Below are 25,580 nucleotides of genomic sequence, written 5' to 3'. Positions count from 1 at the left end.
TCTTTGATAACTCAAGCTCATCACTATGACCACATCCTCAGAGGCTATTGAGATTAATAATTGTTTATCTATAAAAGAATTCACTTAATAGTCAACAAATACCTACTGAGTGATGGCAGTGTGCCAGGCTTTGGATTGGATTGGGATATGATGTTGAACAAAACCAGGTGTGATCTCTGACCTTATGGTGTAGAGTCTAATTGGGTAAAAATGACATCAACCGAATAATCACACAAATAAATGTGAAATTTAAAATCCTGATCAAATGCTATGAAGAAAACTCACTGCATTGTTAAAATCGTTTTGGAATCAGATGGGTCTGAGATCAGTCCTAACTCTGCAACTTGGTAGCATTGTGATTTTAGGCAACTTTCTAAATCACAGTTGAAATGAGAATAGTTTGCTTCCTGGGTTGTTGTGAGGATCAAATGAGATGACAAGTGTGATACAATTTTGTTATTATTTTTTACTTGTTTATTATCTGTGTCCTCCTGGATGAGAATGTAAGCTCCATGAGAGTAGGAATTTTTTTGGTCTGTCTTATTAACTGCTATATTCCTAGCATCTAGATCAACGAGTCATAACATGGACACGAATAAATATTTTTTGAATGAATGGAATGACTTTTAAGATTTCTTTCAGGTAATCAGCATTCAAAACAAAAATATTTTGTATTTATTTGCTTTTTTTCTCCCATAGTCAGATTGGTATTTCAGTTGTTGGTCTCATGGCTGTCTCCTGAAATTCTGCTTCCTGTCATCAAATTTAACTCTGGACTAGAAAATCAGATAACCAAAGCTAGAGTGGTAGAAGTACCTGTACTATAATAAGAGACATTCTGTAGTAAGAGAGAAGGCCTCGCTCTTAACAGTAACAGGAGTGAGCTTTCATACATGGACTTACTAAGATCTTTTTTGGTTATTTAAAAGGGTTTTGCAATTTCAGCTGTATTCTGTATATTTGGACTTACCAGCTAAGTAAACTCATAAGTGCTTCTAATAAAGCATTCTCATTCTAGCTTTATATCACATTATATCATAAGTTTGGTATATAGTTAGGTTGGAAGAAATTTAAATTTTGAATTTTTAAAGTTTGGTTACCTATTCTATGTGTTAATTTTTAGTGGACCATGTAGAACTTAATGCTTGATATAATTTTTAAAAAATATTTAAGGTAATTTTTATAATATCCTAATGATCTTTTTCTTTCAATGTCTAAAGTAAATTCGCTTGGTTAATTATTTTTCAGGGCAGCTGTTTTTTCCACTTTTTATTTATTGATTCCCAACCCCCATCTCTTATTTAATGGAAGTATCTCCCAGAACTCAGAATTGTTTTCTTAGCTTTATTAATCTTGGCAGCAGGGTTTAAGATGAGTCACCAGGAACTGAGCAGCTGAAAAGATTGAGTCTTCAAACAAATGAAGCATTACATTTTACCATCATAGAGATAGTTATTGGTTTTTAGATCTCATACTCTAAAATGAAGATAAAATGTTATAAATGCATCCTTATTTACCCCATGGGGTATTATCTCTGGGAAAGTGAATTTCTACTTGAAATAATGGCTACATTTTTGTTGTTGTTTTTTTTACTTTAATGAGTCCCAGAATATGATATGAAATTAAATTCCAATTAATCATTGTCATGCTACTTAATTCCACTAATGATAATTATCTCACGAAATGCAACGATTCTTTCTAATTGGGCATCACAATTGAAAAACTGCCGCTAAGCTGGTAAACTAATAACATATAAAGTAATTCTTTTACCCTCATAATATTTTCAATAGTCACTTCTCAGTTATGAGAAAACATTTTTAGCAGCAAATTCCAGGCTGAAGTTTTCAAAATAATTTTGGGTTTCTATGAGTGTCATTAACTATTGTATTAGCTAGATGTACAACATCAATAAGGAACTAAAACTTCTCCTCCTGTGTTTTTAAAATAATACCAGTAGGAATTATTTTCTTTTGTAAAAACTTTACTTTTCCCTTTTAACCTCTATTAATATAAGTCTGAAACTTAATGTTATAGGAAATGTTTAAATAAATTGTGATGCAACCACTGGAAGGCATATCATATAACTATTAAAAAATTATGTGTAGGGCTTCCCTGGTGGCGCAGTGGTTGAGAGTCCACCTGCCAATGCAGGGGACACGGGTTCGTGCCCCGGTCCGGGAAGATCTCACATGCCGCAGAGCGGCTAGGCCCGTGAGCCATGGCCGCCGAGCCTGCATGTCCAGAGCCTGTGCTCCGCAACAGGAGAGGCCACAACAGTGAGAGGCCCGCGTACCACAAAATAAAAAATTATGTGTATAGAAGGGATGTAGTCATATAGGAACATACTTCCTTTGGAATGTTAGGTGGAAAAATCAGGATGCCAAAATCATTGTACAGTATGATTTCATAGAAAAAAAAAGATTTGAAGGATAAAATTTAAAGTTTTTATTAAAGCTATATTTGTGTTTAGATGATGAGATTTTGAAAAATATTTTAGCTTTTATTTTTTTCAACTTTTTTCTATTTGCAAATTTTCCTTTAAAATGAAAAATAATAATTAGTAAAATAGAAAGTCTCAATTTCAAACTGTATCTTATATGTCAGAAAAACAGCTCACAGATTATATTGAAGAATCTGAACTGTACTCCCAAACTATAGATTAGCTAGAAATGTTTGGCAAATTTTATGTCACAATACTCAGAACAATATAGCTATCATATTGGCTTCCTAGTCCCTTTGCCTTTATACTTTGTAATTTCAAGTCCCACTTGAAATTAAGAGCCAGAGATAAGAATAGCAAATAACACTGCAATAGTCGGTCTCTTTTTCTCTCAACCTTTATTATGAAAAGCTTTAACATATAGAAAGCATAGCAAAGTGAATCAACTTATTCCCAGCTTTAACAGTTGTCAAGATTTTGCTACTCATTTCAGCTATTTCCCTTCCTGACACATTTTTTTCCTATGCTTTTAAAAAATAAATTCTATTGATTGTTATTTTAACTGTAAATACTTCTGTATATTTCTCTGATAAGCTTTTTTTCAACATACCCACCATGTTATCATCTGCTTTTTTTTATTATTCTTATATTAGTCATAATTTATCACTATCATGAAATTCTCTATATTCATATTTTCCCAGTTGTCTCAAAATCATCTTTTTATGATTTTGTTAGAATAATTTGTTATTCTAACAAATTTGTTTGTTAGGATAATTTGTTAGAATCAGGACCCAAACAAAATCCATATTACATTTGGTTGTTATGTTACATTTTAAAATGTAAATATTAGAAATTCCTAATGCCCAAAAAAAAAGACTGCAATTTTGGATGACATTTTTGTTTTCTTCTTATAAAATTATATAAGTTCATTGTATGAAAAGTTAAAAAGTCATAAAATACTAAGAAGAAAGTGGAAATCACTTATATTGCTCAGAGTGTATTTCCTTCCTATCATTTTTTACATTATTTTCATAGTTGAGATCTATTGGAAGCCATTTTATATCTTATTTCAAAGTATATCTGAAGCTTTCTATACTTAAATTTTTTTTTTCATTTTAATGGCTGCATTAAGATGTACCTTAATTTTTTAGAACAGGTAAGTACCTTAATTTTTTTTAGGGGACATATCTAATTTAGAATGCCATTTTACAGTGTACTCCAACACATTTTCTTGTTGCTATGGTTGAAGAGACTCGTATTTTTGAGTAAGGGGTCTAATTTTCCTAATTAATTCCTAGAGTAGGTGAAATGGGCTGGTCGATGCACTGTTTTCTCTATATGTAGCAGATAATGCCTGGATCTTGGTCCATTGGCCGTTTGAGAGAGATGTTTGTTTTGCCATGTGGAGGACAAGTAATGCCCCTAGTGGGCCATTTTAGTAAGTTTATATAAAGTCCAATTTTATATAATTTCTTTAAAATATCATTGAATATATCTGAGTATATGATGCATTAATTTCTCCAAACATTATCAAGGGAAAGAAAGGTATTAAATTCAACTATTGGCAGGACTTTGGGCATCAGGGAAAGTTTGGAAAAGGTTGCACCTACCTTAGCTGCTATAGGTTGAAGTCATCAAAGAACTCCAAAAGATCAAAGTAGACTTGAAATAGACATAACTTATGCAAAAATAGTGATTCTTAGGTGTGTACTTTTATGAATATATCCATTTCGTAGGGGTGTTATAACAAATCACCACTAAGTGTGTGGCTTGGTATAACAGATATTTATTCTTTCACAATTCTGGAGGCTAGATGTTTTTAAAATCAAGGTGTCAGGCAGGGCCATGCTCTCTCTGAAGGTTTCTGGGAAGAATCCATCCTTGCCTTTTCCTGGCTTCTGGCAGTTCCTGGCAGTCCTTGGCGTTTTTGGCTTCTCTCCTCTGTCTTCACATGGCATTATTCCCTGGGTGGATCTCTTCCTTAATTCTGTGTCTCTTCTTATAAGGACATCAGTGATTGGATATAGGACCTACCCTAATCCAGTATGACCTCATTTTACCTAATTACATCTGCAAAGACTGTATTTCCAAGTAAGGTCACAATCTGAGGTTCCTGGTGGATGTAAATATTGTGAGGACACTGTTCAGCCCAGTATAGCAGGTGTGGGTATTTGTGTATATGAGTAGATTGGGAACTGGGGGGCTATCGTAAGTTCTTAGATAATACACATTATAATTCTTTTCTCCATTGTTGATTTCTGCTTTTTCTTAAGTGTATTTAGTATAAGAATACATGAATGTGGGGGAAATGTTGAAAACAGTACTAAAACAGTAATTTAAAATTCTGTGTTGAATAATTGCTGCTGTTCCTTGAGATTAAAAGATAAAAACAATTTCATGAAGTCTTGTCTATTTATGGTTTTAGAATCCTAAATTTATAACCAGGACCCAAAGTTTCTTATTTACTAAAAGCATTTGAGCAGAGTGTTATAATGATTATTTCAGTCCTTCTAAGAAAATAATTTGGCTTAGGCCAAAGGTTATGAAATACTTGAATAAGTTACTAAAAATTTTAGACTATCTTTCACTGAGTTTATTAAAAAATAGGTTGAGGGCTTTCCTGGTGGCGCAGTGGTTGAGAGTCCGCCTGCCGATGCAGGGGACATGGGTTCGTGCCCCGGTCCGGGAGGATCCCACACGCCGCGGAGCGGCTGGGTTCGTGAGACATGGCCGCTGAGCCTGCGCGTCCGGAGCCTGTGCTCCGCAACGGGAGAGGCCACAGCGGTGAGAGGCCCGCGTACCGCAACAAAAAAAAAAAAAAAAAAAAAAAAAAATAGGTTGAAATTAGACTGTTCTTCCATATCCATCCACCATTATCACCACCCCCAAGATGACTCCAAGAAGTTAGCTAATATATGTCCCCATAAACCCATATCTTTAGATTGTTTTATTAATTTTGATGCAAGTACATAATGTTTGCAGGAATTGACTTTTGTAGGGATTTATAATAAAATATCAGTTAAAAGATTAATTGCCTCACTTCTGGGCCTTTGGTTTCTGTAGTAATCAGTATAGTAAAATTTTTATTTAAAAAATTCACTTGAAGTTTTCCATTTATACTCTGTAAAAGCAAATTGAATGCCTATTGTTATCCATAAATATCTTAACTGCTAAGATTTTCTAAGATTGTAATAGAAAACCAATTATATCAGAAAGTCATTAAGTAACTTAGAGAAATTTAACAATGTTAATAAAACATGAATTTATGACTTTTGGCTTATTTTCTTAGATAAAGCTCTCGGTCATTTTGCACTTTTTAAATTAGAAGAAAAATTTTAAACTTTATCCATGCCTTCTCTTTTACAAATCAAAACATCTTATAGCTCTCATCTGCTTATTATTCTCATAAATTTATAATGGGCATATATGATTATGAGATAAAATAAGGTACATCATATTTTACTATCAGAAACTAACTTTTTAAACCAAAGTTAGAGATTTAGAATGGAACTCAAGGCAGTGTAAATATGTAACTTATTTTTCTAAAAGGACTCTTGTAGCCTTCTGTTTAGAGCTTCTTTTGGGTCTTAAACTAGAATGTTACATGTTTACTCATTCACTAAACTAATTATTTAGGTGTAGTATGTGGTGTTATACATGCACTGTGCAAAGCACTGAGCTGGAGTGGGTAAATCTGCAAATATATATGTTTATATTTCTCCGTTCATTCAATAACTATTGAGTATTTGCTGTATGCAAGGTACAATATCAGGAACTTCTTGATATAAAGTTAAACAAAACAGACACAGTCTTTGTAATACTTACAGTCTTAGAAAAGGAGAAAGACATTAATCAGATAATAATACAAATAAATGTAAACTTATCACCATGAAAAATACTATGAAGAAAAGGTGAATGGTACTATCAGAGCTCATGAGGGAATTTGACTTAGTCTTTGGAGGGGCTATGCAAGGGCTCAAAGACACCTGAGGAAATGACTTTTGAACTGAGATGATTATTGGAAATTATGTAATTGAAGGAGGATGTGAGAAAATTCCAGGAAGCAGAAATTATATATAATAGTGAGTAGTGAGTGCGAGTTATTTGAAATGAAAGGAGGCAGTGCAGCTGGAACACAGGGAACCAGACGGAGTGTGATGCATGATGCAGCAGGAGAGCCAGCGGCAGGGGCCAGACCAATTTACCTATACTGGTCTGGCCAGTAGTACATACTCAATTTTATTTATATGTAGTCACCAAATTCTATATTTTATTTTGGTTTCACCAACATAAGCCATTCAGGTACCTTTATTTCTTGTTTCTTATTACTATGTAAAGTTCTTGAATTACTTGCTTTATCTACAAGATAATAGAATATCTTATAGCAGCCGTAAATATTCAAAACCAATGATACTGCTATAGAAAAACCATGTCTTATGTTTACCATTAAACACTGATTCTACCTGAACAAAATAGCACATTTAGAATTCATATGTTGATTAGCAATAACATGTACAGCAGTTTCACTTGTTGATCTTAGAATGCTAAGTTGACTAGCTTTCGTCTTATATAAATAAGGTTGAAACTGGTATATTATAGGCCCAAAAAGCCGAATATTTTATATATAATATACTGGTATAAATGAATTTAAATTTATGTGGTGACAGGCATTAACTTCCTCCTGATGTTTTGATGTTTTAAAATATTTAAATAAATGTTTAAAAATTAATATGAAGAATGATTATAAAATTATGCTTATTTCATGTGTAGTTTGTGTGATCTGTTTTAAAATTTTATAGTTTGTGGCTTCTGTGTCATCAGAAGTTTGAAAAGATTCTTAAAATGTAGTCGGATTGCATCTTTGTTTCAAAATTCACTGAAACGATATGTAATGCTTATGTAAGAGCAGCTAATGATGTAGTGATGAGATTTTAGCCCTTTAAAAACCTGTAATCCTGTATAATTTCACCCTTATTCAAAAAGAATTTGATGTAAGTAGTTTCAACACTGTAATATTCATGAATTATTGATTTACAGTGAAGGTTTACATTGTACTAGTGAACTCATGTAAGCATTTCTAACCTGTGGGATATTTGTTTTGCAGGAGAAAATAGAAATTCTGTATTCACAACTTGAAATGCAATTTCCCATTAATATTAATTCTTTCATCGATTATTACCACAAAATTGGCTAAAATTAATACTCTTCTGTCATAATAGATCAAGGTGATTTACATTTAGTTTTCTTTGTCTTTTTTGTTTTTGTTTTATTCCCTCCACTCCCATTTATTTCATGGCATATCAGTGCTTCAGAGAATTTAGATGAGCTCTCTTCCTCCAGTAGCTGGTTACTTAACCAGAAGCACAGTAAGAAAAGGAGAAAAGACAGGACAAGATTGAAATCTCCATCCTTGACTATCATGAGCACAGCAGCTCGAACAAGGCCACTTCAGAGTTTCCACAAACGAAAACTCTACAGATTGAGCCCTACTTTTTATTGGACTCCGCAGGTAAGGTCGCCTTTGGCAAAACATGAACAAAGATTTTATTGTCAATATATTTCACAAGTTAGAGGATATGAACTGTACACAGTTGTTTAGAATAAGTGGGATTTAATAATTTTTAAACATAGCAGTGTATTCTGAAACTTCTCACATTTCCATTTTTTTAAATCACTATTATGCTTAAACGAGTTTGAAAGAAATGTACATATCAAGTTGATTTTAAAATTTTACTAGTAAGGGTAACAAGGAAAACACAAGTGTATTATATATTTACCTTTTGCTTAGTGAAGAAAAAAGTAACAATCTGCAGGGTTTTCAGTTATTTTGGAGGAAATGACATTGCTCTCCCTTTTATGTTTGGTATTTGTTAAACCTGGTGAGCACTCCTTTTTCATATAAGCAATGAAGTTTTAGATGACCATGCTTACCCTTTTTGCAAATAAAATATGCTTCATTAAAAGCGTCCATTTTGAAAAGCATATTTTTCATTTGTTAGCAACATGTTAGATATGCATCTTTCAGTGCGTATCTAAATAAGCTGTGATGGAGAGCAAAATTATCTCTAGTTCTCATGGTATAATGTGCTTTTTTTCTCTTATATTTTTTATGTGCCAATATGAAATATTTATTGTGGGAATGAATAATAATGGTGATGATTTGGGAAAATCTGGGAAATGTTTGATCAAGTTCATTTATTTATGCCTTATTTTACTATATATATATTAGCATCTTTATTGGAGTATAATTGCTTTACAATGTTGTGTTAGTTTCTGCTTTATAACAAAGTGAATCAGTTATACATATACATATGTTCCCATATCTCTTCCCTCTTGCATCTCCCTCCCTCCCACCCTCCCTATCCCACCCCTCTAGGTGGTCACAAACCACCTAGCTGATCTCCCTGTGCTATGCAGCTACTTCCCACTAGCTATCTATTTTAAATAATATGTCAAAGGAAAGAAATTATCCTTGATTTAATATTGTTTTTGATTATTACTACATTAACTATTTTTAAATATATTTCTATAAAAAAATCAAGATGCTTTGTTTCATTAGGAACCAATTTCAAATTTGGTTTTATAGGATCCTTTTATAAATAGGAACATGAATTCTGACAAATTAATTTTTATTAATAGATTGATTTTTGCCATTTAGTAGTTCAGGTATTAGTAGTATGCTTTCCCAACTTGAAATTTTTAAGAAAATTTTATTTCAGAATTTAAAGAAATTTTACATATTTAATAAACCTAATAGGAAAATATTTTATTTAAAGTTTTTATATATGAAATTATATTTTATTTAATAATTTTTATTTAAAGTTACTACAAGCAATAGAGAAATAATATATTTGAAAATGATTTCGTAATTTCATAGTTATAAATAGAATTGTCTATCAAAAATATCTCACATTTGAATATGCCTTAATATTCTGACTGGAAGGAATCTATCTGAATAATTTAGGGGATTTGCTCAATATTACTAAAGTACTGCATATGCCTTGATAATATAAAGATTGGCCTGGAAAAGTGTGAACAAATTTAAAACTTCCAGCAAACAAAGGAAGAAACACGTCTAACATTGTTACTAGTAGACCATATAATTTACCATATTCCAGTCATAATGCTAAGCATTTTCAGTACATTATTTTATTTAGTCCTCAAACATAAAGCTATGAGGCATTATCAATCCCACCTTTAGATGCAGAAATTGAAGTTTAGGGAGATTAAGTAACTTTCCTGAGGTCATACAGCTAGTAAACAATAAGTCTGATTCCGAAGCCATGTTCTTATCCATTAGTACATTGATAACAACAAAAATAAACCAAATCTTTTTTTAATCAATATTTTCTATTGAAGTTGATCTACAGTATTGTGTTAATTTCTGCTGTACAGTGAAGTTATTCAGATATATATATATATATACACATTCTTTTTTTAATATTCTTTTCCATTATGGTTGTCATAGGATATTAAATATAGTTCTCTGTGCTATATACTAGGACCTTGTTGTTTATCCGTTCTCTGCATAAAAACTTACATCTGCTAACCCCAACCTCCCACTCCATCCCTGCCCCAACCCCCTCCCCCTTGGCAACCACCAGTCTGTTCTCTATGTCCATGATTCCATTTCTGTTTTCATGGATAGGTTCATCTGTGTCATATTTTAGATTCCACATATAAGTGATATCATATGGTATTTGTCTTTCTCTTTCTGACTTACTTAGTATGATTATCTCTAGTTGCATCCATGTTGCTGCAAATGGCATTATTTCATTCTTTTTTATGTATGAGTAGTATTCCATTGTATATATGTACCACATCTTCTTTATCCATTCATCTGTTGACAGATATTTAGGCTGTTTCCGTGTCTTGGCTATTGTGAATAGCGCTGCTGTGAACACAAGGGTGCATGTGTCTTTTTGAATTATAGTTTTGTCTGAATATATGCCCATGAGTGGGATTGCTGGATCATCTGGTAATTCTATTTTTAGTTTTCTGAGGAATCTCCATACTGTTTTCCACAGTGGCTAAACCAAATCTTTTATGTGCTTGAAATCAGTAAAGACTGTATATTTGGGAATTGGGGAAGGAGCTTTATCTGGTTAGAGGCATTTAGAAATGCACCATAAAAGATGGGTTTGGAAAGATAAACAGAATATTGAAAGGGTTTAGGGGAGATTAAGAAAAGCACTTTAGTAATTGTAACAGAGGTGGGAAAAAATGATGGAGAACAGCAAATGACCCCACCCCCAACTTATCCCCCAAATTTCCAGGGTAATAGTTATTTACCTTTCTAAATTTAATAAATGTCATTTCTCTCAGGAAGCCTTCCTTGATATTCCCACTATGGGGTATATAATGATGTAGCACCCTGTGTTATAATAATAATCCATTATTTTATAATAATGTTCCATTTATTTTTCTGTCTTCTCATTACATTGTAAGTTTTTTGAGAACAGGAACTGTGTATTTCTGAACCTACAGGGTCTTGAACAGTAACTGTCCAATAGTATATGCTCAATAAATAATTAATATGTGAAAGAATTATTGTAGTGGAATGTAGAAAGATATTTAAAAGGCAATGGAGAGTGAGAATTTGTGTGTGTGTGTGTGTGTGTGTGTGTGTGTGTGTGTGTGTGTGTGTGTTTCCTTGATTAGCTTTGTGAAAGGGTCTAGAACAGTAATGTCTAATAGAACTTTCTGTAATGACGAAAATGCTCTATAAATATCTGTGCTGTCCAATATGGTAGCTACTAAATACATGTGTAACTATTGACCACGTGAAATGTGACTAGTGCAGCTGAGGAACTGAATTTTTATTTTTATTAATTTTGATTTAAATGGCCACATTTGGATAATGGCTACCAAATTGGATATGACAAGACTAGACTCAAACTTACCATGATAGCAGTGAGAACATGTGGCACTCATTCTGTTTTCTAATACTATTCCTTACTGAAAGGAAATATAGATCTTTGGAGAAGTGTCTGATCTCCAGGGTTGGGGAAGAGGGGCTATAAAAGGGGCCTGGGACGTCTTATTGTTACCAGAAGGCAAGAAAGTGTTTAAAAAAAATGATGGGGGCATGTCAAAAAAAAAAAAAAAAACCCAAGAGCTTGTTTGGAGAGGCTTCCACTGGCCAAATCTGGGGCTCTTTGAGCATTGAAATAGCTAAGGACAGTAATTAACCCAGTGAAAATATAGGTAGCCATGAGTGTATCCTGATGAGAGAGAGAGAGAGAAAGAGAGAGAGATTAAAAGGGGAAAGGGAAGACTTTTGCATAGAGTAGGATACTGATTAATAAATGTGGAGTGAGCAGTCAAATTAGAGAATCATTGCAATAATCATAGTAAAGATTGACTGGGTAAGAAGCATCAATGCATGAAAAGTCTGGGGTCAGGATTGGGGAAAAGTTTGATGAGGAGCAGGATATTGATATTGTCTTAACTATATGGTAGAGAACCAGACAGTAACCTTGCCTGAGTGATCAAAACTAACGTAGCCTATGTCTGTTCAGAGAAGGGAACAGCCGAGAACAGTGACCTCCAGGTCCCAGGGTCCCTGTGGCACAGGCCATGCTGTGCAGGGGCTGGAGGAGAGGCCCTAGTTGTGTGGGTTTGCCCCGGACTCAGCAGGAGGTAGGAGAGGTGAGCGCCAAACAGGCTGGGCTGGAGCAGCGGAAGGACAGGGGAGGAGCCAGCACTCCTGAGACCCACCAAGGCCTTGAATGACACTGATGTGAGAAACACAGCAACCAAAGACAGTGTGTGGACTTGGTTTGGGTCTTGATTTGAACAAGAACCCTGAAAAGACATTTTTGAGATCATTGGGAAAAATTGACCACAGCTGATGATTAGATAATGTTCAGGAATAATTGATAATTTTAATGGTGTGATAATGATATTGTGGTTATGTGAGGAAAAGGCCTTATTTTTAAGAGATGCATTCAGTAGTGAAATGGGTAACAGGACAATGTTAAGAATTTGCTTGAAAATATCAGAGCAAAGCAATGAAGTGAAGGAAAGAAAGGGAGAAGAGGATGGATGAAGTAAGAGCAGTAAAAGGTTAATTTGGAGAGGTAGGTACATAAGGGATCACTATATTATTCTCCCTGCTTTTGCGTATGTTTAAAAACTTGAACAGTAAAAATAAAAAAAACTAATGTAGCCTATTAGAAAGATATAATATCACTATGTAGTATTCTGACCAGACATACATAACCTGAATTTAACCATGAGGAGACATCAGACAAAGCCAAAATCAGAAACATGCTATTAAGAAATGAAAACTGGCCTGTATACTTAAAAAAAAAAAAAAAAAAAAAAAAAAAAAAGCCAATGTAATAAAAGCCAAGAAAGCCTGAGGAACTGCTTCAGATTGAAAGATAGACTAAGATATATGACAACTGAATGAATATATGATCCAGATCACTGTTCTTTTGGAGGGAAAATATGGGGACAATTGACAAAACTGTACTATTGATGCTAGATTATATTAAAATATTGTGTCAATGTTGAATTTCCTGAATGTGATATTTTGCAGTTATGTAAGAAAATATACTTATTCTAGGAAATACACATTGAAATATTAAGGGATAAAATGGCTAAGGCATCCATTTTATGTAAGAAACTAACTCCTATGCATCTAGAATGGTACTAGCTATGTAACATCCTTGGCAGAATTTAGAAAATAATTATTTAAATCATTTTCTATAGTGTTTAACTCTCTAGGGTACTGGTTGAGAGCAGCTTATATAAGGGCAATGGAGAGAGGTGGCAGTCTTCCGCTACTAGGTAGCATATAGTATATATAGTTGGCCGATCAATATTCTCACTGCAATAACTACATGTATAAGTTACCAAAAAAAATCATCATACTATTAAAGACATTAGGGGGATTCTGGTTTCAGCTCCAACATGTAAAGAGCTTGGAAGTTGTCACAACTGTCCTTACAGCGAGAAAAAGGTGAACAAACTGAAAATCATTGCCTTTTCATGAACCCATCAGATAATTGAGGTTGCAGAGCAAACCGCCAACCCAAAATATGGAGAGACAGGCAAATCCAAAGAGTTACAGCCAAGATCTGCTTACCTGGAGCAGAAACTATAGCAATCATAAACTAACTGGTAGGAGCACTTAAATGGTAATTTTGTTGAATTGCTTGAGGCTGAGTGTGGACTAGTCTGAGAGTGAAAAACTCCTGGGGACTACAGCCTAAGGGAACCCCACACCTCACACTTCCATGGACTTTACCTTTAGGCACCCAACTAAGTTCTCAGAATGAAGAGCCAAAAAGGATCCCTAGTGGCTCTGGAATGGAAGGGAAGGGTAACCTTTATGAAATAAGCCTAGAGCATTATCCATTACAAGGTTTACTCTTCAGGGAAAAAAAACTTTATCAGAGCCTTATTCCATCTGAGAGAAGAGCATTTCTCCCACTCCTGCCCTCTGTAGCCTTTCTGTCTCACCTAAGAGAGAATGGGGGTGGAAAATAAGAAACACTTGTTAAAGTCACAGACCAGGGACACAGACCCACCAAAAGACTGAGATTTAATTGTAAGATTATAGTAAGTTATGCTACTGTAGTAGATATGCTTTCTCTCCCCCATTCTTTACCATAACACCAACAGAACCCCAGTATAGTAACAGTGGATTACAGCTGCAAAATATATAGTCCCTCTGAGGAGAACTATTTAACAGGGGAGACAAAAACAAGGACACTGGAGGAGTTCGAGGCCTCTGGCACCTACAACTATAACTGGTATTAAACGCAGTCCCACTCAGACTCTTAGATTAACGTAACATCTCACAATAAAGGCCTGTTTACCTCAGATCCTATGACATTATGTTCAGCTTTCAACAAAAAATTACAGGTCATGATAGGGAAAAAAAAAAACTCTGAAAATACAAAGAATTCATCAGAACCAGGCTCAAATATGACAAAGGTATTGGAATTCTCTTAAATAACTAATATGTTAAAGTCTTTAATGGGTAAAGTAGAAAACATGCAAGAACAGATAGTTAATGTAAGCAGAGAGATGGAAACTCTTAAGGAGAATCAAAAGTAAATGCTAGAAACAAAAAAAACTGTAACCTAAATGAAGCATGCTTTTCATGGGCTCATCAGTAGATTGGACATGGCTGAAGAAACAATCAGCAAGCTTATATAGGTCAATAGAAACTTCACAAACTGAAATGCAAAAAGAAGAGGGAGTGAATAACACAGAACAGCACATCCAAGAATTTGGGGGCAATTTGAGGTTGTGTTTCAGATAAGTGATTGGAATACCAAGAAGAGAAAGAGAACAGAGCAAAAACAAATATTTGAAGTAATAATACATGAGAATTTTCCAAAGTTAATGACAAGCACCAAACCACACATTCACGAAACTGAAGCAGGAGAACATCAAGCAGGATAAATACCAAAAAATAAATACTTAGGCATAATATTCAAAATGCAGAAGACCAAAGAAACAGAAAATCTTGAAAAATAGCAGAGAGAAAAACAGCTGTAGAAGAACAAGGATAAGAATTACAGCTAACTTCTCAGAAACCATGCAAGCAAAAAGAGTGGAATGAAATATTCAAAGTATTGAAAGAAAAAAAAAAAGCAAACAACTATACTGGGCAAAATATTTACACCCCCCCCCAAAAAAAAAGGTTATGTCCATGGTCTAACTCCTGGTACTTATGAATGTGACTGTTCTGAGTTGAATTGTGTTCCCAAGAACTCATAGGTTGAAGTCCTAATCCCTAGTACTTTAGAATGTGAGCTTATTTGGATATAAGTTTGATGCAGATGTAATTAGTTAAAATGTGATTAGGGTAGACCCTAACCCAGTATGGATGGTGTCCTTATAAAAAGGGAAATTTGAACATACATACAGAATGAATGCCACGTGAAGATGACCCAATATGGCTGGTGTCCTTATAAAAAGGGAAATTTGAACACAGATGCATACATGCAGAGTGAATGCTATGTGAAGATGAAGATTGAGATCAGACTTATACTTTTACAGAAAATTGGCAGCAAAAACAGAAGCTGGACAGAGGGATGGAATAAGTTCTTCCTCACAGTCTTTAAAAGAAACCAATCTTGCTGAAACATTGATCTGACCTCTAGCCTCCAAAACTGTGAAAGAGTAAATTTCTGTTGTTTAAACCCTCAGTTGTGGTACTTAGTTGTGATAGACCTAGCAAACTAATACAGTGACCTTATTTGGAAATAGTCTTTGCAGATATAATTAAGTTGAGGATCTGGAGGTAAGATGATTTGGGGGTTAGGATAGGCCCTAAATCCTGTGACTGGTCCGCTTATAGGAGAATGGAGAGAGAGATCTGAGACACAGAGATACAGCAAAGAAGACTTTGTGAAGATGGAAGCAGAGAGTACACTTATGCTACTACAAGCCAGGGAACATCAGGAGCCATCAGAAGCGGAAAGATGCAAGGAACTGTTCTCCCCTAGAGCCTTCAAAGGAAGCTCAGCCCTACTAACACCTCAGTTTTGGACTTTGGTTCTCCAGAACTATGAGAAAATTAATTTCTGTGATTTTAAGCCACCTAATTTATGGCAGTTTGTTATGGCAGCCCTAGGAAACTAATACAGACTTTGGTACCAGGAAGTAGGATACTGTTTTAATAGATACTTGAAATTGTGGCAGTGATTTGAGTTGGCTAATTGGGTACAGTCTGGAAGAATTTTGAGGTGTGTGATAAAAAAAAAAGCCTAAATTCCAATGAAAGCTAAAAAGGAAGTGAGGAGGATATAAGACAAAGGTGATATCACCTTAGAGAATAGATATATTGTCAAGAACAGGATGTTACTAGAAAGAAATATGAACATCTAAGGTGATTCTGGTAAGATTTCAGAAGGAAATATTAAAAACTGGAAGAAAAGTGATCTTTATTATAAAGTGGAAGAAAAGTTGGCTGAATAATATTCTACTGCTGAGTGGAAAATAGAACTTGTAAGCATTGAACTCTTGGATATGTAGCTGAGCAGATTAACAAGCAAAGTGTGGAATTTCGGTCTGGTTTCTCCTTACTGTTTATTTTTTTATTTTATTTTTTTAAAACATCTTTATTGGAGTATAATTGTTTTACAATGGTGTGTTACTTTCTGCTTTATAACAAAGTGAATCAGCTATACATATACATATATTCCCATATCTCCTCCCTCTTGTGTCTCCCACCATCCCTATCCCACCCCTCCAGGTGGTCACAAAGCACCGAGTGGATCTCCCTGTGCTATGTGGCTTCTTCCCACTAGCTATTTTACAATTGGTAGTGTGTATATGTCCATGCCACTCTCTCGCTTTGTCACAGCTTACCCTTTCCCCTCCCCATATCCTCAAGTCCATTCTCTATGTCTGCATCTTTATTTCTGTCCTGCCCTTAGGTTTTCCAGAACCATTATTATTTTTTTTTTTTAGATTCCATACATATGTGTTAGCATACGGTTTTTGTTTTTCTCTTTCTGACTTAACTTCACTCTGTATGACAGACTCTGGGTCCATCCGCCTGACTACAAATAACTCAATTTCGTTTCTTTTTATGGCTGAGTAATATTCCATTGTATATATGTGCCACATCTTCTTTATCCATTCATCTGTTGATGCACACTTAGGTTGCTTCCATGTCCTGGCTATTGTAAATAGAGCTGCAATGAACATTGTGGTACATGACTCCTTTTGAATTATGGTTTTCTCAGGGTGCATGCCCAGTAGTCGGATTGCTGGGTCATATGGTAGTTCTATTTTTAGTTTTTTAAGGAACCTCCATACTGTTCTCCACAGTGACTGTATCAGTTTACATTCCCACCAGCAGTGCAAGAGGGGTCCCTTTTCTCCACACCCTCTCCAGCATTTATTGTTTGTAGATTGTTTGACAATGGCCGTTCTGACTGGTGTGAGGTGATACCTCATTGTAGTTTTGATTTGCATTTCTCTAATGATTAGAGATACCGAGCATCCTTTCATGTATTTGTTGGCAAACTGTATATCTTCTTTGGAGAAGTGTCTATTTAGGTCTTCTGCCCATTTTTGGATTGGGTTGTTTGTTTTTTGATATCGAGCTGCATGAGCTGCTTATAAATTTGGGGGATTAATCCTTTGTCAGTTGCTTCATTTACAAATATTTTCTTCCATTCTGAGGGTTGTTTTTTCGTCTTGCTTATGGTTTCCTTTGCTATCCAAAAGCTTTTAAGTTTCATTAGGTCCCATTTGTTTATTTTTGTTTTTATTTCCATTTGTCTAGAAGGTGGGTCAAAAAGGATCTTGCTGTGATTTATGTCATAGAGTGTTCTGCCTATGTTTTCCTCTAAGAATTTTATAGTGTCTAGCCTTACATTTAGGTCTTTAATCCATTTTGAGCTTATTTTTGTGTATGGTGTTAGGGAATGTCCTAATTTCATTCTTTTACATGTAGCTGTCCAGTTTTCCCAACACCACTTATTGAAGACGCTGTCTTTTCTCCATTGTATATTCTTGCATCATTTATCAAAAATAAGATAAACATGTGCATGGGTTTATCTCTGGGCTTTCTATACTGTTCCATTGATCTCTATTTCTGTTTTTGTGCCAGTACCATATTGTCTTGATTACTGTAGCTTTGTAGTGTAGTCTGAAGTCAGGAAGCCTGATTCCTCCAGCTCTGTTTTTCTTTCTCAAGATTGCATGGGCTATTTTGGGTCTTTTGTGTTTCCATACAAATTGTGAAGTTTTTTGTTCTAGTTCTGTGAAAAATACCAGTGGTAGTATGATAGGGATTGCATTGAATCTGTAGATTGCTTTGGGTAGTGTAATCATTTTCACAATGTTGATTCTTCCAATCCAGGAACATGGTATATCTCTCGATCTGTTTGTATCATCTTTAATTTCTTCCATCAGTGTCTTATAGTTTTCTGCATACAGGTCTTTTGTGTCTCCTTAGGTAAGTTTATTCCTATCATTTTTCTGCAGTGGTAAATGGGAGTGTTTCCTTAATTTCTCTTTCAGATTTTTCATCATTAGTGTATAGGAATGCAAGAGACTTCTGTGCATTAATTTTGTATCCTGCAACTTTACCAAATTCATTGATTAGCTCTAGCAGTTTTCTGGTAGAGTCTTTAGGATTCTCTATGTATAGTATCTTGTTATCTGCAGACAGTGACAGCATTACTTCTTCTTTCCCGATTTGGATTCCTTTCATTTCTTTTTCTTCTCTGATTGCTGTGGCTAAAACTTCCAAAACTATGTTGAATAATAGTGGTGAGAGTGAACAACCTTGTCTTGTTTCTGATCTTAGTGGAAATGGTTTCAGTTTTTCACCATTGAGAACGATGTTGGCTGTGGGTTTGTCATATATGGCCTTTATTATGTTGAGGTAAGTTTTATCTATGCCTACTTTCTGGAGGTTTTTTTCATAAATGGGTGTTGAATTTTGTTGAAAGCTTTTTCTGCATCTATTGAGATGATCATATGTTTTTTCTCCTTCAATTTATTAATATGGTGTATCACATTGATTTGCATATATTGAAGAATCCTTGCATTCCTGGGATAAACCCCACTTGATCATGGTCTATGATCCTTTTAATGTGCTGTTGGATTCTATTGCTAGTATTTTGTTGAGTATTTTTGCATCTATGTTCATCAGTAATATTGGCCTGTAGTTTTCTTTCTTTGTGACATCTTTGTCTGGTTTTGGTATCAGGGTGATGGTGGCCTCATAGAATGACTTTGGGAGTGTTCCTCCCTCTGCTGTATTTTGGAACAGTTTGAAAAGGATAGGTGTTAGCTCTTCTGTAAATGTTTGATAGAATTCACCTGACAAGCCATCTGGTCCTGGGCTTTTGTTTGTTGGAAGATTTTTAATCAGAGTCTCAATTTCGGTGCTTGTGATTGGTCTGTTTATATTTTCTATTTCTTCCTGTTCAATCTCAGAAGGTTGTGCTTTTCTAAAAATTTGTCCATTTCTTCCAGGTTGTCCATTTTATTGGCATATAATTGCTTGTAGTAATCTCTCATGATCCTTTGTATTTCTGCAGTCTCAGTTGTTACTTCTCCTTTTTGCATTTCTAATTCTGCTGATTTGAGTCTTCTTCCTTTTTTCTTGATGAGTCTGGCTTATGGTTTACCAACTTTGTTTATCTTCTCAAAGAACCAGCTTTTAGATTTGTTGATCTTTGCTATTGTTTCCTTCATTTCTTTTTCATTTATTTCTGATCTGATCTTTATGATTTCTTTCCTTCTGCTAACTTTGGGTTTTTTTTTTTTGTTGTTCTTCTTTCTCTACTTGCTTTAGGTGTAAGGTTAGGTTGTTTATTTGAGATGTTTCTTGATGTAGGTTTGTATTGCTATAAACTTCCCTCTTAGAATTGCTTTTGCTGCATCCCATAGGTTTTGGGTCGTCCTGTTTTCATTGTCTTTTGTTTCTAGGTTATTTTTTATTTCCTCTTTGATTTGTTCAGTGATCTTTTCTTTATTAAGTTGTGTATTGTTTAGCCTCCATGTGTTTGTATTTTTTACAGTTTTTTTCCTGTAATTGATATCTAATCTCACAGTGTTCTAATCAGAAAAGATACTTGATACTATTTCAAGGTCTTAAATTTACCGAGGCTTGATTTGTGACCCAAGATATGATCTCTCCTGGAGAATGTTTCATGAGCACTTGAGAACAAAGTGTATTCTTTTGTTTTTGGACGGAATATCCTGTACATTTCGATTAAGTCTATCTTGTTTAATGTATTATTTAAAGCTTGTGTTTCCTTATTTATTTTCATTTTGGATGATATGTGTGTTGGTGAAAGTGGGGTGTTAAAGTCCCCTACTGTGATTGTGTTACTGTCGATTTCCCCTTTTATAGCTGTTAGCATTTGCCTCATTTATTTAGGTGTTCCTATGTTGGATGCATAAATATTTACAGTTGTTATGTCTTCTTCTTGGATCAATCCCTTGATCATTATGTAGTGTCCTTCTTTGTCTCTTGTAGTAGTCTTTATTTTAAAGTGTATTTTGTCTGATATGAGAATTGCTACTCCAGCTTTCTTTTGATTTCCATTTGCATGGAATACCTTTTTCCATCCCCTCACTTTCATTCTGTATGTGTCCCTAGGCCTGAGTGAGAGGAAATAACAGTGGGGAATGAGTATTAAAAGGGAATATAAAACATAATAGTATTTCCTTGTGGTCTGTATCACAATTTTTTATCCATTCATCAGCTCTTAGACACTTGGGCTATTTCTGGTTTTGGCTACTATTAATAAAGCTGCTATAAACACACAACTTTTGTGTCATTGTTTTTGGATAGTGTCATTTTACATTACTACCAACAATGTATGCGAATTCCAGTTGTTCCCCATTCTTGCTATAACAATATTATCAGTCCTTTTAATTTTAGCTATTCCACTGAGTGTGTGGTGGTATCCTAAGTAAATGATGCCTACTTTGGATTTAATTTGCCTCCCTCTCTTTTTTTATCTTCTTAAGGTAGAAATTTAAAAAATCGATTTCACTCTTCTAATATAACCATGGAAGCTATAATTTTCCTTTTGAGCACTGTTTAACATCCCACAAATTTTAACATATTGTGTTTTCAGTTCAGAATATTTTCTGATTTGTCATATGATTTCTTCTTTGACCCTGGGTGATTTAGAATTATGTTTAATTTCCAAATATATGGGGATATTCCAAATATCACTCTAATTTCTAATTTAATTCCATTGTGATTATTAAACATACTTTGTATGATTTTAGTCCTTTCAATTTATTGAGATTTGTTTTATGGCCCATCATATAGTCTGTCTAGATGCATACTTGAAAAGAGTGTATATTTTCCTATTTTTTTGATGAGGTTTTCTATAAGTGTTTTTTAGTTTCATTTGGTTGATAATACTGATCGTCTTTTATATCCTTATTGATTTCCATCCTACTTGTGTTAAAATCTCTGTAGGTGTGGATTTTTCCATTTCTCTTTATATGTATTTCAGTATTTGCTTCATGTATTTTGAAGTTTGGTTAGTACCTGCATAGATGTTTAGTTTTCTTTTTATATCTTTATGACTTGACCCTTTTATCATTATAATATGTTGGTTCCTATCCCTGAAATCTACTTTCACTCATGCTAATATATCTACTCCAGCAATTTAGTGATTAGTGCTTAGGTGGTATATCTGCTTTCATACTTTTATTTGTATCTTATCTATGATTTTATATTTAGTGTTTTACTTGTAGACATTATATATTTAGATCTTACTTTTTTATTCAGTCTGAAAGTTTCTGATTTTTAATTGGAGTATTTAGACCATTTATATTTAATGTAATTATGATATAATTAGGGATTTTTTTCCACTTTTTGTCTAGTTTATTTCACTTACCATAATGTCTTCAAGGTTCATAGTCTTGTAGCATGTATCAGAATTTCATTCCTTTTTAATGCTGAATAATAATACATTGTTTTTATATGTCACAGTTTATTTATTCCATTGTTGATGGACATGGGGTTTTTTGACCTTTTGGCTATTGTGTGCTTATTTAGTATATGAATATCTGTTTTTGTCTCTGTTCTCAGTTCTGTGGGGGCATAAACATAGAAGTGGAATTGCTGGATCACATAGTAATTCTATGTTTAATTTTTTGAGGAACCATCATACTGTTTTATACAGTGGCTGCACCATTTTACATTCCTACCAGTAATGTACAATGGTTCTAATTTCTCCTTATCCTCTCCAACACTTGTTATTTTCTGTTTTTTTTTAACTTTTTATTTGATATTATAGTATAGTTGATTAACAATGTTTAGGTGATATTTCAGGTGTACAGTAAAGTGATTCAGTTATACATATACATGTATCTATTCTTTTTCAAATTCTTTTCCCATTTAGGTTGTTACATAATATTGAGTAGAGTTCCCTGTGCTATACAGTAGGTCTTTGTTGGTTATCCATTTTAAATATAGCAGTGTGTACATGTCAATCCCAAACTCCCTAACTATCCCTTCTCCCCATCCTCCCCCCCCCAGTAACCATTAGTTCGTTCTCTAGGTCTGTGAGTCTGTTTCTGTTTTGTAACTAAGTTCATTTGTATCATTTCTTTTTAGATTCTGCATGTAAGCGATATCATACAATATTTCTCTTTCTCTGTCTGACTTCACTCAGTATGACAATCTCTAGGTCCATCCATGTTGCTGCAAATGGTGTTATTTCATTCTTTTTAATGGCTGAGTAATATTCCATTGTATATATGTACTACATCTTCTTTATCCATTCCTCTGTTGATGGACATTGACATTGCTTCTGTGTCTTGGCTATTGTAAATAGTGCTGCAATGAACATTGGGGTGCATGTATCCTTTCAGACCATGTTTTTCTCCAGATATATGCTCAGGAGTGGGATTGCAGGATCATATGGTAGCTCTGTTTTTAGTTTTTTAAGAAACCTCCCTATGTCCTCCATAGTGGCTGTACCAATTTACATTCCCACCAACAGCATAGGAGGGTTTCCTTCTCTCTACACCCTCTTCAGCATTTATTTTGTGGATTTTTTTGATGATAGCCATTTTGACTGGTGTGAGATGATATTTCATTGCAGTTTTGATTTGCATTTATCTAATAATCAACAATGTTGAACATCTTTTCATGGGCCTCTTGGCCATTTGTATGTTTTCTTTGGAGAAATGTATATTTAGGTCTTCTGCCCATTTTTTGATTGGATTGTTTGTTTTGATGATATTAAGCTGCATGAGCTGTTTGTAAATTTTGGAGATTAATCCCTTGTCGGTCACATCATTTGCAAATATTTTCTCCCAATCTGTGGGTTGTCTTTTCATTTTGTTTATGGTTTCCTTTGCTGTGCAACAGCTTTTTTTTTTTTTTTTTTTGTGATACGCAGGCCTCTCACTGTTGTGGCCTCTCCCATTGCGGAGCACAGGCTCCAGACGCGCAGGCTCAGCGGCCATGGCTCACAGGCCTAGCCTCTCCGCGGCACGTGGGATCTTTCCGGACTGGGGCACAAACCTGTGTTCCCTGCATCGGCAGGCAGACTCTCAACCACTGCGCCACCAGGGAAGCCCAACAGCTTTTGAGTTTAATTAGGTTGCATTTGTTTATTTTTGTTTTTATTTCCATTACTCTAGGAGGTGGGTCAAAAAGGATCTTTCTGTGATTTATGTCATGGAGTGTTCTGCCTATATTTCCTCTAAGAGTTTCATAGTGTCTGGTCTCACCTTTAGGTCTTTAATACATTTTGAGTTTATTTTTGTGTATGGTGTTAGGGAGTGTTCTAATTTCATTCTTTTACATGTAGCTGTCCAGTTTTCCCAGCACCACTTATTGAAGAGGCTGTCTTTTCTCCACTGTATATTCTTGCCTCCTTTATCAAAGATCAGGTGACCATATGTGCGTGGGTTTATCTCTGGGCTTTCTATCCTGTTCCATTGATATCTATTTCTGTTTTTGTGCCAGTACCATACTGTCTTGATTACTGTGGCTTTGTAGTATAGTCTGAAGTCAGGGAGCCTGATTCCTCCAGCTTCATTTTTCTTTCTCAATATTGCTTTGGCTATTTGGGGTCTTTTGTGTTTCCATACAAATTGTGAGATTTTTTGTTCTAATTCTGTGAAAAATGCCAGTGGTAGTTTGATAGGGATTGCATTGAATCTGTAGATTGCTTTGGGTAGTAGAGTCATTTTCACAATGTTGATTATTCCAATCCAAAAACATGACATATCTAATGCTTTCGTTGACTTTTGCTGAATTGCATCACCAGCCAACCTATGCTTGCAATTCCATCATGATTTGGGAGTATCAGACTCAGAGTTCCTATAATTGACTCTAGAGGCTGCCATGAGAGTCCCTGCCCCCACCAGGACCTGTACCACAACTTCTTTATCCATTCGTCTGTCAATGGGTATTTAGGTTGCTTCCATGACCTGGCTATTGTAAATAGTGCTGCAATGAACATTGGGGTGCAAGTGTGTTTTTGAATTATGGTTTTCTCTGGGTATATGCCCAGTAGTGGGATTGCTGGATCATATGGTAATTCTATTTTTAGTTTTTTAAGGAACCTCCATACTGTTCTCCATAGTGGGTGTATCAATTGACATTCCCACCAACAGTGCAAGAGGATTCCCTTTTTTCCACATCCTCTCCAGCATTTGTTGTTTATAGATTTTCTGATGATGCCCATTGTAATGGGTGTGAGGTGATACCTCATTGTAGTTTTGATTTGCATTTCTCTGACAATTAGTGATGTTGAGCAGCTTTTCATGTGCTTCTTGGCCATCTGTATGTTTTCTTTGGAGAAATGCCTATTTAGGTCTTCTGCCCATTTTTGGATTGGGTTGTTTGGTTTTTTAATATTGAGCTGCATATGCTGTTTATATATTTTGGAGATTAATGCTTTGTCCATTGATTTGTTTGCAAATATTTTAATATTTTTTCTTTGTCTTTAATTTTTGTCAATTTGATTACTCTGTCATGGCATGTTCCTCCTTGGCTCAACCTACCTGGCAGTCTGTGCTTCCTGGACTTGGGTGACTCTTTCCTTTCCCATGTTAGGCAAGTTTTCAGCTATTATGTCTTCAAATATTTTCTCAGGTCCTTTCTCTCTCTCTTCTCCTTCTGGGGCCTCTATAATGTGAATGTTGGTGCATTTAATGTTGTCCCAGTGGTCTCTTAGACTGTCTTCATTTATTTCCATTCTTTTTTCTTTATTCTGTTCTGCAGCAGCGATTTCCACCACTCTGTTATCCAGGTCACTTATCCATTCTTCTGCTTCAGTTATTCTGCTATTGTTACCTTCTAGTGTATTTTTCATGTAAGTTATTGTATTGTTCATCTCTGTTTGTTTGTTCTTTAGTTCTTCTAGGTCTTTGTTAAACATTTCTTGCATCTTCTTGATTCTTGCCTCCATTCTTTTTCTGAGATCCTGGATTATCTTCACTATCATTATTCTGAATTTTTTTCCAGAAGGTTTCCTATCTCCACTTCACTTAGTTGTTTTTCTGGGGTTTTATGTTGTTCCTTCATCTGGGACATAATCCTCTGCCATTTCATCTTGTCTAACTTTCTGTGATAGTGGTTTTCATTCTGCAGGCTGTAAGATTGTAGTTCTTCTTGCATCTGCTGTCTTCCCTCTCTTGGATGAGACTATCTAAGAGG

At 34.8% G+C, this 25,580-nt stretch overlaps 1 protein-coding gene across 1 annotated transcript in view; it reads left to right on the top strand.

The window, feature by feature from the left end:
* The window catches only part of KANSL1L (KAT8 regulatory NSL complex subunit 1 like), a 145,816-nt gene that overhangs the window by 83,621 nt on the left and 36,615 nt on the right, over positions 1-25,580 (top strand). The window contains 1 exon segment of the mRNA XM_079925208.1: positions 7,745-7,949. Coding sequence (XP_079781334.1) covers positions 7,745-7,949 — 205 coding nt within the window.

Source organism: Stenella coeruleoalba (genome assembly GCF_951394435.1).
Source record: "Stenella coeruleoalba genome assembly, chromosome: 6".
Taxonomy (NCBI): domain Eukaryota; kingdom Metazoa; phylum Chordata; class Mammalia; order Artiodactyla; family Delphinidae; genus Stenella; species Stenella coeruleoalba.
Note: the sequence above shows the minus strand (reverse complement) of the source record. Positions and strands in the feature narration are given on the sequence as shown.